The sequence below is a fragment of the Haliotis rufescens genome, unplaced genomic scaffold (genome assembly GCF_023055435.1).
Source record: "Haliotis rufescens isolate VD_foot unplaced genomic scaffold, xgHalRufe1.0.p SCAF_6, whole genome shotgun sequence".
In the NCBI taxonomy this organism is placed as follows: Eukaryota; Metazoa; Mollusca; class Gastropoda; order Lepetellida; family Haliotidae; genus Haliotis; species Haliotis rufescens.
The window spans coordinates 49645939-49660462 of record NW_025964334.1 but is presented as its reverse complement, the minus strand read 5'-3'; the positions used below and the strand labels follow the sequence as shown (position 1 = coordinate 49660462).

The following is a 14524-nucleotide window of genomic DNA, read 5'->3' as shown; positions in this document are numbered from 1 at the left end:
GTCTATCAGAAAAAAGCCTAGCTGTGCAGACACAACGTCATAATAAGTAAACCGTTCTCCGATTGACTATGGATAACTACACAATGTCAGCACCAGAGACACATAAAGATACAAGTAGCATCTTCGCGAACACCAGGTGTCATTTCTGTTATTTTACACATAAATTGGCTTTCACGCACAATGCAATCTGTTTCGGTGGATGGTCGTGATTGCTTCTGCTTGTTGAGTTTTATATTTACTCGGCTCTATCCCAACCATGAGCGAGAACCTGCCAACACATACAAAATCAAGCAACATACACTCAAATATTTTTTCATGGAATTATACTCACTAGGACATGGATCTAGGCCGCAGCTAACGGATTTAGTCTGGATGGTAGGTCCAACACAGTTGGCCCCGCCGGACTCTGGGTTGATACAGGTCCTATTTCTAGCTACTGCCTTCGTAGCTGTCTGTCCACATGTCACACCACATGGTGTGTTACTCCATTCACCCCACTCGGTGAAGTTGCCATCAACTGTAAGGCAATGATGAGAATGTGTAACCGTGTGTAACAACATGATACCTATTCCTAAGGTATGCTTTATGTATAAATCTCGAGTGGGAGCACACGAGTTAACCGGTCGCTGATGTATCAGATTCCACTGAATGAAGTCTGCATTTGTGATCATAAACAGCTGCAATATTGACACTTACAGTGCATTACCTTTAATCATTTACTCACGTGTACAAAATACGGTGATACAGGGATAGCTACCTTGACTATCCACTGTCAGATTGCCTTGTATGAAGTTCCCATTGATGAAGTAACCATAAGACCCTGCATCCGATTCTGTGACATTAGTGATTGTCAGTTCGTGGTTTAGCCCAGACACAGAGTACCTAGTTCGGTCATTGTTAACTACAGGGATGTTGTCCTTGAACCAGAAGCCTTGCGATGCATTCGCAGACAAAATAACTCTCAAAGTTATGTTGGCGGCAACGTAGGTTGACGAATCATTGGTCAGCAACAGAATATATGTACCAACTGAAAATATATGGGAAAGAAAACGACAAACCCCTCTTGCATGAGCATATGAAAGTCCATTATCCCACATAGGTCATTAAAGCAAAGCAAGTGTTATTGATAGAGGCATGAACAACTGGTACATGTTAATACATATCGTTATATTTAGACATAATGTATCAATATGGTACACACTAGGTATTAGAACCTCTTCTCCTCTCCCCATCCTTGTATACCATTCATTTCTTCTGGTATATATTTAACGCAGTATTCAAAGTGTGCACTTATGCGATTTTTGCCTCCCATCGCACATTAATATCCAAGCATATTACAATAACTTCATTCTTCTTTGACATATGTAATATAACAATTGGGAAATTGTTAACGTCTTCTGGAATTGAGAACGATATTTCATCCTTGCTATACACCAGTGTACATGACTTTCACAGATGGCACAACTGTGGCAGTATATTTGACAAATACAGTTTATGAAAAGTGGTAATTGTTCAAAAGTATATCACCTCACTGTAATGCTCACTTGTATGTATCTAATGCAGAACGTTAATGTGTTGTATTGGGCTACTGCATTCTTACTGAATGGATGTTCATATCGAGTGGCGCATTCCATAAATGTCTACGACTGGTTCTATTTTCTCGCTATAACACGAACGATATGCCAAAACTAATCCATGGGAGAGGGAATTTTACTGGGTATGTTGGCTTTTCTCATGTTGTGTTTACAGTACTCGTAAATTCGACACAAGTATTTCATGCTTCACAACATCTGTTGAGAGTGCAGTGGTTCAAGGAAATCAAGGGAATCTATGTGGAGTATCTGGGATTAGAGCCAACAATCTTGTTCGCGGTTTGAAAGCAGTTAGTACACACGTCTGTGAACATTTCCCATCGACCCAGTCACTCCATTCACTTACACCTCCATCAATATAAAGAGTTATAGTGAAGTATTACTTATAAATAATTTAATCGCAACTGCAATGGCACGTTATTGAAAAAGAAGTGGCATAGTATGAGATGGACAGCATGATCAATTGTATTCTACTACAATGATAAACAGTTTTCTGCATTATTTACTTCAGTTTTAGGGTAAGTTAGTGACGGAGGACGGAGAAGTTTTACACATTTCTTAGCCATATTCCAGCCACAATAGAACTGGGGTCACCAGAAATATGCTGATAACAAAGACGTTATTTCGAGATCGAAACCACTTGCTATTCTTTATAGCGTCCGCAAACCCTTTGAGATAAATAACAGGATGTTTATAAGATAGATGATACTAAACGATCATAATGATGTTTAAATTACACGAGCATAATGTGATTCAGTCAAGGTCAATAAACTTTGGACAAAGAACAAGACGTTGAACACGTACAGATCTCTGTCTCAAGAATTAGCAAATATCCGTAAGGTCAACTGGGTAAAATGCAGTTGGAAAATGTGTATGGAAACACTAACACACTTACTGGGGCAAGGAGCAGAGTTACAGCTAACATTAGTCCTTGCTGTTAGTGTTACTCGGCAGTCGAGTCCACCATTGCTGGGTGGCGGGTTGGTGCATGTTCTTGTTCTTGTTCGAGGTTTGAAAGCAGTTACTCCACACGTCTGTGAACATTCCCCATCGACCCAATCACTCCACTCACTTACGCCTCCATCAACTGAGGACAGAAACAAAACATGTTATACCATATTATCTACAATAGTTTGCAGATCTTTCCCATTGGACGAAGTGGTATGGACAATCTTAACCTCTGATAAGAGCTTTTCTTTACCTGGGCAGTTACTGACATCGCAGGTTCTTGTCACTGTTTCAATCAAAGTTTCTCTGCAGTTTTGACCGCCGAATTGAGGTGGAGGATTTGTACAAGTCCTATACCTGTTGAGCGTCCTCGTAGATGCATCACTACAATTACACGACGGTCCCGACCACTCTGTCCACGCTGTTACGCCCCCATCAACTGCGCAATACAAAGAATAGCATTAATGATACTCACACAGAAAATGGGCTTCCATGCAGTTGGCAAATTAATACTAACAAATAGTGTAAATACGTTATTTTGCATGTAAACTGCATTTGTACCTTCGTTTTTTATAAGGATCAATGACGAAATCAACGTCATCTCACGGGGTTTTGGATGAACGCACAGGAAAATTATAATTTTGTGTGAATAACAAATTACAGGTTTAAAACCATACTTACATATCTAAGCTCTTTGATAAAATTAAGTAAATATTTGATAGGATTATGTCTGTATTGATGTAAACAATTCGACATAAATTGTCTGATAGTCTTGATTTAAGTAAAGTAACCTATTAATACTGTAAGTCTCTTGTCATGTCTTCCATGGTACAAAGCCTATTTCTGAAAGCAAACTTGACTATTTCAATTATAACGTTTAGAACTTCATTTTATATCCTAAAAGAATGCTTAATTTTGTAAAATTAAGTTTTTCTATTTTTTTTATTCCGCTTGCTGGTCTTATGCTAGATCACGTGTGCTTTGGAAAGTCATGAACGAACGAGTTATAGTTTCCCTCCTCAGAATGTTTGTAAAAGAATATTTGCATATCCGATTGCAAAAACTGTCCCAAGAAACGTATGGTTAAGACCGTTTACATATCTTCCTGATTCCTAATATTATTCCTTTATACATGATGCCTTCACGTTTCGTAATTGCTTAAGTACTTTACTTTGAGCAAATTTAACGGAATTTAATTACAAACAAGCCTTTCAATCATCAAGTGATGAGTCAGCTTTGACCAGTCTGTGAAGCTGATACCTTACATCCACGGGATACTGTTTGCTATGTCGATATAGATATCTGTATTTTAATATAGATCCATAAACCAGCTTTATCCGTGTTATTAGGGACATAATTGATGGATTTCTCAATGTGTTACAACTTAATACACATACTGGGACAGTTTCGGTCAGTACAATTGACAGTTTCCACAGAAACCAGCGGTTGAGTACAGCCACTTCCTCCAAATGCTGGTGTTGGGTTGGTGCAAGTCCTGCTTCTTGTCCCACTCCTCTGTCCTGGACCGCAGGTTGCTGAACAGGGGGAGTAATTCCACTGTGCCCATTGCGTTACATTACCATCAACTGTTACATGTGATAAGATAATATTATTATTATTTCCACATAAAAAAAGTAAAATTAATCAACATGTCTACTAATCTAGTGAGAAATGTGTACTGACTATGAATATATAATAAAATATGATAAATAATGATGGTATCTACAGTAAGTCTGGAGAAGATGCAATTAAATGAATGAACTCAGGGTTGATGGTGGAAACGTCTGATTCTTGTTTAACACTACAATCTGATATTTTCCAGCAATATTGCAGTGACCAGTAAAGAGTTATAGTGAAGTATTACTTATAAATAATTTAATCGCAACTGCAATGGCACGTTATTGAAAAAGAAGTGGCATAGTATGAGATGGACAGCATGATCAATTGTATTCTACTACAATGATAAACAGTTTTCTGCATTATTTACTTCAGTTTTAGGGTAAGTTAGTGATGGAGGACGGAGAAGTTTTACACTTTTCTCAGCCATATTCCAGCCACAATAGAACTGGGGTCACCAGAAATATGCTGATAACAAAGACGTTATTTCGAGATCGAAACCACTTGCTATCCTTTAATAGCGTCCGCAAACCCTTTGAGATAAATAACAGGATGTTTATAAGATAGATGATACTAAACGATCATAATGATGTTTGAATTACACGAGCATAATGTGATTCAGTCAAGGTCAATAAACTTTGGACAAAGAACAAGACGTTGAACACGTACAGATCTCTGTCTCAAGAATTAGCAAATATTCGTGAGGTCAATGGGGTAAAATGCAGTTGGAAAATGTGTGTATGGAAACACTAACACACTTACTGGGGCAAGGAGCAGAGTTACAGCTAACATTAGTCCTTGCTGTTAGTGTTACTTGGCAGTCGAGTCCACCATTGCTGGGTGGCGGGTTGGTGCATGTTCTTGTTCTTGTTCGAGGTTTGAAAGCAGTTACTCCACACGTCTGTGAACATTCCCCATCGACCCAATCACTCCACTCACTTACGCCTCCATCAACTGAGGACAGAAACAAAACATGTTATACCATATTATCTACAATAGTGTGCAGATTTTTCCCATTGGACGAAGTGGTATGGACAATCTTAACCTCTAATAAGAGCTTTTCTTTACCTGGGCAGTTACTGACATCGCAGGTTCTTGTCACTGTTTCAATCAAAGTTTCTCTGCAGATTTGACCGCCGAATTGAGGTGGAGGATTTGTACAAGTCCTATACCTGTTGAGCGTCCTCGTAGATGCATCACTACAATTACACGACGGTCCCGACCACTCTGTCCACGCTGTTACGCCCCCATCAACTTCACAATACAAGGAATAGCAATAATGATACTCACACAGAAAATGGGCTTCCATGCAGTTGGCAAATTAATACTAACAAATAGTGTAAATACATTATTTTGCATGTAAACTGCATTTGTACCTTCGTTTTTTATAAGGATCAATGACGAAATCAACGTCATCTCACGGGGTTTTGGATGAACGCACAGGAAAATTATAATTTTGTGTGAATAACAAATTAGAGGGTTTAAAACCATACTTACATATCTAAGCTCTTTGATAAAATTAAGTAAATATTTGATAGGATTATGTCTGTATTGATGTAAACAATTGGACATAAATTGTCTGATAGTCTTGATTTAAGTAAAGTAACCTATTAATACTGTAAGTCTTTTGTCATGTTTTTCATGGTACAAAGCCTATTTCTGAAAGCAAACTTGACTATTTCAATTATAACGTTTAGAACTTCATTTTATATCCTAAAAGAATGCTTAATTTTGTAAAATTAAGTTTTTCTATTTTTTTTATTCCGCTTGCTGGTCTTATGCTAGATCACGTGTGCTTTGGAAAGTCATGAACGAACGAGTTATAGTTTCCCTCCTCAGAATGTTTGTAAAAGAATATTTGCATATCCGATTGCAAAAACTGTCCCAAGAAACGTATGGTTAAGACCGTTTACATTTCTTCCTGATTCCTAATATTATTCCTTTATACATGATGCCTTCACGTTTCGTAATTGCTTAAGTACTTTACTTTGAGCAAATTTAACGGAATTTAATTACAAACAAGCCTTTCAATCATCAAGTGATGAGTCAGCTTTGACCAGTCTGTGAAGCTGATACCTTACATCCACGGGATACTGTTTGCTATGTCGATATAGATATCTGTATTTTAATATAGATCCATAAACCAGCTTTATCCGTGTTATTAGGGACATAATTGATGGATTTCTCAATGTGTTATAACTTAATACACATACTGGGACAGTTTCGGTCAGTACAATTGACAATTTCCACAGAAACCAGCGGCTGAGTACAGCCACTTCCTCCAAATGCTGGTGTTGGGTTGGTGCAAGTCCTGCTTCTTGTCCCACTCCTCTGTCCTGGACCGCAGGTTGCTGAACAGGGGGAGTAATTCCACTGTGCCCATTGCGTTACATTACCATCAACTGTTACATGTGATAAGATAATATTATTATTATTTCCACATAAAAAAAGTAAAATTAATCAACATGTCTACTAATCTAGTGAGAAATGTGTTAGTGACTAAGAATATATAATAAAATATGATAAATAATGATGGTATCTACAGTAAGTCTGGAGAATATGCAATTTCGAATTAAATGAATGAACTCAGGGTTGATGGTGGAAACGTCTGATTCTTGTTTAACACTACAATCTGATATTTTCCAGCAATATTGCAGTGACCGATCAAGAGTTATAGTGAAGTATTACTTATAAATAATTTAATCGCAACTGCAATGGCACGTTATTGAAAAAGAAGTGGCATAGTATGAGATGGACAGCATGATCAATTGTATTCTACTACAATGATAAACAGTTTTCTGCATTATTTACTTCAGTTTTAGGGTAAGTTAGTGACGGAGGACGGAGAAGTTTTACACTTTTCTTAGCCATATTCCAGCCACAATAGAACTGGGGTCACCAGAAATATGCTGATAACAAAGACGTTATTTCGAGATCGAAACCACTTGCTATCCTTTAATAGCGTCCGCAAACCCTTTGAGATAAATAACAGGATGTTTATAAGATAGATGATACTAAACGATCATAATGATGTTTGAATTACACGAGCATAATGTGATTCAGTCAAGGTCAATAAACTTTGGACAAAGAACAAGACGTTGAACACGTACAGATCTCTGTCTCAAGAATTAGCAAATATTCATGAGGTCAATGGGGTAAAATGCAGTTGGAAAATGTGTGTATGGAAACACTAACACACTTACTGGGGCAAGGAGCAGAGTTACAGCTAACATTAGTCCTTGCTGTTAGTGTTACTTGGCAGTCGAGTCCACCATTGCTGGGTGGCGGGTTGGTGCATGTTCTTGTTCTTGTTCGAGGTTTGAAAGCAGTTACTCCACACGTCTGTGAACATTCCCCATCGACCCAATCACTCCACTCACTTACGCCTCCATCAACTGAGGACAGAAACAAAACATGTTATACCATATTATCTACAATAGTGTGCAGATTTTTTCCCATTGGACGAAGTGGTATGGACAATCTTAACCTCTGATAAGAGCTTTTCTTTACCTGGGCAGTTACTGACATCGCAGGTTCTTGTCACTGTTTCAATCAAAGTTTCTCTGCAGATTTGACCGCCGAATTGAGGTGGAGGATTTGTACAAGTCCTATACCTGTTGAGCGTCCTCGTAGATGCATCACTACAATTACACGACGGTCCCGACCACTCTGTCCACGCTGTTACGCCCCCATCAACTTCACAATACAAGGAATAGCAATAATTATACTCACACAGAAAATGGGCTTCCATGCAGTTGGCAAATTAATACTAACAAATAGTGTAAATACATTATTTTGCATGTAAACTGCATTTGTACCTTCGTTTTTTATAAGGATCAATGACGAAATCAACGTCATCTCACGGGGTTTTGGATGAACGCACAGGAAAATTATAATTTTGTGTGAATAACAAATTACAGGTTTAAAACCATACTTACATATCTAAGCTCTTTGATAAAATTAAGTAAATATCTGATAGGATTATGTCTGTATTGATGTAAACAATTGGACATAAATTGTCTGATAGTCTTGATTTAAGTAAAGTAACCTATTAATACTGTAAGTCTTTTGTCATGTTTTTCATGGTACAAAGCCTATTTCTGAAAGCAAACTTGACTATTTCAATTATAACGTTTAGAACTTCATTTTATATCCTAAAAGAATGCTTAATTTTGTAAAATTAAGTTTTTCTATTTTTTTTATTCCGCTTGCTGGTCTTATGCTAGATCACGTGTGCTTTGGAAAGTCATGAACGAACGAGTTATAGTTTCCCTCCTCAGAATGTTTGTAAAAGAATATTTGCATATCCGATTGCAAAAACTGTCCCAAGAAACGTATGGTTAAGACCGTTTACATTTCTTCCTGATTCTTAATATTATTCCTTTATACATGATGCCTTCACGTTTCGTAATTGCTTAAGTACTTTACTATAATATAGATCCATAAACCAGCTTTATCCGTGTTATTAGGGACAGAATTGATGGATTTCTCAATGTGTTATAACTTAATACACATACTGGGACAGTTTCGGTCAGTACAATTGACAATTTCCACAGAAACCAGCGGTTGAGTACAGCCACTTCCTCCAAATGCTGGTGTTGGGTTGGTGCAAGTCCTGCTTCTTGTCCAACTCCTCTGTCCTGGACCGCAGGTTGCTGAACAGGGGGAGTAATTCCACTGTGCCCATTGCGTTACATTACCATCAACTGTTACATGTAATAAGATAATATTATTATTATTTCCACATAAAAAAAGTAAAATTAATCAACATGTCTACTAATCCAGTTAGAAATGTGTTAGTGACTAAGAATATATAATAAAATATGATAAATAATGATGGTATCTACAGTAAGTCTGGAGAATATGCAATTTCGAATTAAATGAATGAACTCAGGGTTGATGGTGGAAACGTCTGATTCTTGTTTAACACTACAATCTGATATTTTCCAGCAATATTGCAGTGACCGATAAAGAGTTATAGTGAAGTATTACTTATAAATAATTTAATCGCAACTGCAATGGCACGTTATTGAAAAAGAAGTGGCATAGTATGAGATGGACAGCATGATCAATTGTATTCTACTACAATGATAAACAGTTTTCTGCATTATTTACTTCAGTTTTAGGGTAAGTTAGTGACGGAGGACGGAGAAGTTTTACACTTTTCTTAGCCATATTCCAGCCACAATAGAACTGGGGTCACCAGAAATATGCTGATAACAAAGACGTTATTTCGAGATCGAAACCACTTGCTATCCTTTAATAGCGTCCGCAAACCCTTTGAGATAAATAACAGGATGTTTATAAGATAGATGATACTAAACGATCATAATGATGTTTGAATTACACGAGCATAATGTGATTCAGTCAAGGTCAATAAACTTTGGACAAAGAACAAGACGTTGAACACGTACAGATCTCTGTCTCAAGAATTAGCAAATATTCGTGAGATCAATGGGGTAAAATGCAGTTGGAAAATGTGTGTATGGAAACACTAACACACTTACTGGGGCAAGGAGCAGAGTTACAGCTAACATTAGTCCTTGCTGTTAGTGTTACTCGGCAGTCGAGTCCACCATTGCTGGGTGGCGGGTTGGTGCATGTTCTTGTTCTTGTTCGAGGTTTGAAAGCAGTTACTCCACACGTCTGTGAACATTCCCCATCGACCCAATCACTCCACTCACTTACGCCTCCATCAACTGAGGACAGAAACAAAACATGTTATACCATATTATCTACAATAGTGTGCAGATTTTTCCCATTGGACGAAGTGGTATGGACAATCTTAACCTCTGATAAGAGCTTTTCTTTACCTGGGCAGTTACTGACATCGCAGGTTCTTGTCACTGTTTCAATCAAAGTTTCTCTGCAGATTTGACCGCCGAATTGAGGTGGAGGATTTGTACAAGTCCTATACCTGTTGAGCGTCCTCGTAGATGCATCACTACAATTACACGACGGTCCCGACCACTCTGTCCACGCTGTTACGCCCCCATCAACTTCACAATACAAGGAATAGCAATAATGATACTCACACAGAAAATGGGCTTCCATGCAGTTGGCAAATTAATACTAACAAATAGTGTAAATACATTATTTTGCATGTAAACTGCATTTGTACCTTCGTTTTTTATAAGGATCAATGACGAAATCAACGTCATCTCACGGGGTTTTGGATGAACGCACAGGAAAATTATAATTTTGTGTGAATAACAAATTACAGGTTTAAAACCATACTTACATATCTAAGCTCTTTGATAAAATTAAGTAAATATCTGATAGGATTATGTCTGTATTGATGTAAACAATTGGACATAAATTGTCTGATAGTCTTGATTTAAGTAAAGTAACCTATTAATACTGTAAGTCTTTTGTCATGTTTTTCATGGTACAAAGCCTATTTCTGAAAGCAAACTTGACTATTTCAATTATAACGTTTAGAACTTCATTTTATATCCTAAAAGAATGCTTAATTTTGTAAAATTAAGTTTTTCTATTTTTTTTATTCCGCTTGCTGGTCTTATGCTAGATCACGTGTGCTTTGGAAAGTCATGAACGAACGAGTTATAGTTTCCCTCCTCAGAATGTTTGTAAAAGAATATTTGCATATCCGATTGCAAAAACTGTCCCAAGAAACGTATGGTTAAGACCGTTTACATTTCTTCCTGATTCTTAATATTATTCCTTTATACATGATGCCTTCACGTTTCGTAATTGCTTAAGTACTTTACTTTGAGCAAATTTAACGGAATTTAATTACAAACAAGCCTTTCAATCATCAAGTGATGAGTCAGCTTTGACCAGTCTGTGAAGCTGATACCTTACATCCACGGGATGCTGTTTGCTATGTCGATATAGATATCTGTATTTTAATATAGATCCATAAACCAGCTTTATCCGTGTTATTAGGGACAGAATTGATGGATTCTCAATGTGTTATAACTTAATACACATACTGGGACAGTTTCGGTCAGTACAATTGACAGTTTCCACAGAAACCAGCGGTTGAGTACAGCCACTTCCTCCAAATGCTGGTGTTGGGTTGGTGCAAGTCCTGCTTCTTGTCCCACTCCTCTGTCCTGGACCGCAGGTTGCTGAACAGGGGGAGTAATTCCACTGTGCCCATTGCGTTACATTACCATCAACTGTTACATGTAATAAGATAATATTATTATTATTTCCACATAAAAAAAGTAAAATTAATCAACATGTCTACTAATCTAGTGAGAAATGTGTTACTGACTAAGAATATATAATAAAATATGATAAATAATGATGGTATCTACAGTAAGTCTGGAGAATATGCAATTTCGAATTAAATGAATGAACTCAGGGTTGATGGTGGAAACGTCTGATTCTTGTTTAACACTACAATCTGATATTTTCCAGCAATATTGCAGTGACCGATAAAGAGTTATAGTGAAGTATTACTTATAAATAATTTAATCGCAACTGCAATGGCACGTTATTGAAAAAGAAGTGGCATAGTATGAGATGGACAGCATGATCAATTGTATTCTACTACAATTATAAACAGTTTTCTGCATTATTTACTTCAGTTTTAGGGTAAGTTAGTGACGGAGGACGGAGAAGTTTTACACTTTTCTCAGCCATATTCCAGCCACAATAGAACTGGGGTCACCAGAAATATGCTGATAACAAAGACGTTATTTCGAGATCGAAACCACTTGCTATCCTTTAATAGCGTCCGCAAACCCTTTGAGATAAATAACAGGATGTTTATAAGATAGATGATACTAAACGATCATAATGATGTTTGAATTACACGAGCATAATGTGATTCAGTCAAGGTCAATAAACTTTGGACAAAGAACAAGACGTTGAACACGTACAGATCTCTGTCTCAAGAATTAGCAAATATTCATGAGGTCAATGGGGTAAAATGCAGTTGGAAAATGTGTGTATGGAAACACTAACACACTTACTGGGGCAAGGAGCAGAGTTACAGCTAACATTAGTCCTTGCTGTTAGTGTTACTCGGCAGTCGAGTCCACCATTGCTGGGTGGCGGGTTGGTGCATGTTCTTGTTCTTGTTCGAGGTTTGAAAGCAGTTACTCCACACGTCTGTGAACATTCCCCATCGACCCAATCACTCCACTCACTTACGCCTCCATCAACTGAGGACAGAAACAAAACATGTTATACCATATTATCTACAATAGTGTGCAGATTTTTCCCATTGGACGAAGTGGTATGGACAATCTTAACCTCTGATAAGAGCTTTTCTTTACCTGGGCAGTTACTGACAACGCAGGTTCTTGTCACTGTTTCAATCAAAGTTTCTCTGCAGATTTGACCGCCGAATTGAGGTGGAGGATTTGTACAAGTCCTATACCTGTTGAGCGTCCTCGTAGATGCATCACTACAATTACACGACGGTCCCGACCACTCTGTCCACGCTGTTACGCCCCCATCAACTTCACAATACAAGGAATAGCAATAATGATACTCACACAGAAAATGGGCTTCCATGCAGTTGGCAAATTAATACTAACAAATAGTGTAAATACATTATTTTGCATGTAAAGTGCATTTGTACCTTCGTTTTTTATAAGGATCAATGACGAAATCAACGTCATCTCACGGGGTTTTGGATGAACGCACAGGAAAATTATAATTTTGTGTGAATAACAAATTACAGGTTTAAAACCATACTTACATATCTAAGCTCTTTGATAAAATTAAGTAAATATCTGATAGGATTATGTCTGTATTGATGTAAACAATTGGACATAAATTGTCTGATAGTCTTGATTTAAGTAAAGTAACCTATTAATACTGTAAGTCTTTTGTCATGTTTTTCATGGTACAAAGCCTATTTCTGAAAGCAAACTTGACTATTTCAATTATAACGTTTAGAACTTCATTTTATATCCTAAAAGAATGCTTAATTTTGTAAAATTAAGTTTTTCTATTTTTTTTATTCCGCTTGCTGGTCTTATGCTAGATCACGTGTGCTTTGGAAAGTCATGAACGAACGAGTTATAGTTTCCCTCCAAATGTTTGTAAAAGAATATTTGCATATCCGATTGCAAAAACTGTCCCAAGAAACGTATGGTTAAGACCGTTTACATTTCTTCCTGATTCTTAATATTATTCCTTTATACATGATGCCTTCACGTTTCGTAATTGCTTAAGTACTTTACTTTGAGCAAATTTAACGGAATTTAATTACAAACAAGCCTTTCAATCATCAAGTGATGAGTCAGCTTTGACCAGTCTGTGAAGCTGATACCTTACATCCACGGGATACTGTTTGCTATGTCGATATAGATATCTGTATTTTAATATAGATCCATAAACCAGCTTTATCCGTGTTATTAGGGACAGAATTGATGGATTTCTCAATGTGTTATAACTTAATACACATACTGGGACAGTTTCGGTCAGTACAATTGACAATTTCCACAGAAACCAGCGGTTGAGTACAGCCACTTCCTCCAAATGCTGGTGTTGGGTTGGTGCAAGTCCTGCTTCTTGTCCCACTCCTCTGTCCTGGACCGCAGGTTGCTGAACAGGGGGAGTAATTCCACTGTGCCCATTGCGTTACATTACCATCAACTGTTACATGTAATAAGATAATATTAGTATTATTTCCACATAAAAAAAGTAAAATTAATCAACATGTCTACTAATCTAGTGAGAAATGTGTTACTGACTAAGAATATATAATAAAATATGATAAATAATGATGGTATCTACAGTAAGTCTGGAGAATATGCAATTTCGAATTAAATGAATGAACTCAGGGTTGATGGTGGAAACGTCTGATTCTTGTTTAACACTACAATCTGATATTTTCCAGCAATATTACAGTGACCGATAAAGAGTTATAGTGAAGTATTACTTATAAATAATTTAATCGCAACTGCAATGGCACGTTATTGAAAAAGAAGTGGCATAGTATGAGATGGACAGCATGATCAATTGTATTCTACTACAATGATAAACAGTTTTCTGCATTATTTACTTCAGTTTTAGGGTAAGTTAGTGACGGAGGACGGAGAAGTTTTACACTTTTCTTAGCCATATTCCAGCCACAATAGAACTGGGGTCACCAGAAATATGCTGATAACAAAGACGTTATTTCGAGATCGAAACCACTTGCTATCCTTTAATAGCGTCCGCAAACCCTTTGAGATAAATAACAGGATGTTTATAAGATAGATGATACTAAACGATCATAATGATGTTTGAATTACACGAGCATAATGTGATTCAGTCAAGGTCAATAAACTTTGGACAAAGAACAAGACGTTGAACACGTACAGATCTCTGTCTCAAGAATTAGCAAATATTCGTGAGGTCAATGGGGTAAAATGCAGTTGGAAAATGTGTGTATGGAA

The 14524-nt window shown here is 37.1% G+C and overlaps 1 protein-coding gene across 1 annotated transcript in view; it reads right to left on the bottom strand.

Moving 5' to 3' along the window:
- LOC124112132 overlaps window positions 1-14524 on the bottom strand; it is a 58937-nt gene that overhangs the window by 19210 nt on the left and 25203 nt on the right. The window contains exons 19-35 of the mRNA XM_048386178.1: window positions 13551-13739; window positions 12410-12595; window positions 12104-12295; window positions 11114-11302; window positions 9971-10156; window positions 9665-9856; window positions 8675-8863; window positions 7668-7853; window positions 7361-7552; window positions 6371-6559; window positions 5226-5411; window positions 4920-5111; window positions 3938-4126; window positions 2794-2979; window positions 2488-2679; window positions 758-1027; window positions 332-517 (exon numbers count right to left, since the gene is read on the bottom strand). Of these exons, the coding sequence (XP_048242135.1) occupies window positions 332-517; window positions 758-1027; window positions 2488-2679; window positions 2794-2979; window positions 3938-4126; window positions 4920-5111; window positions 5226-5411; window positions 6371-6559; window positions 7361-7552; window positions 7668-7853; window positions 8675-8863; window positions 9665-9856; window positions 9971-10156; window positions 11114-11302; window positions 12104-12295; window positions 12410-12595; window positions 13551-13739 (3291 nt within the window). The remainder of the gene's footprint in view (window positions 1-331; window positions 518-757; window positions 1028-2487; window positions 2680-2793; window positions 2980-3937; window positions 4127-4919; window positions 5112-5225; window positions 5412-6370; window positions 6560-7360; window positions 7553-7667; window positions 7854-8674; window positions 8864-9664; window positions 9857-9970; window positions 10157-11113; window positions 11303-12103; window positions 12296-12409; window positions 12596-13550; window positions 13740-14524) is intronic.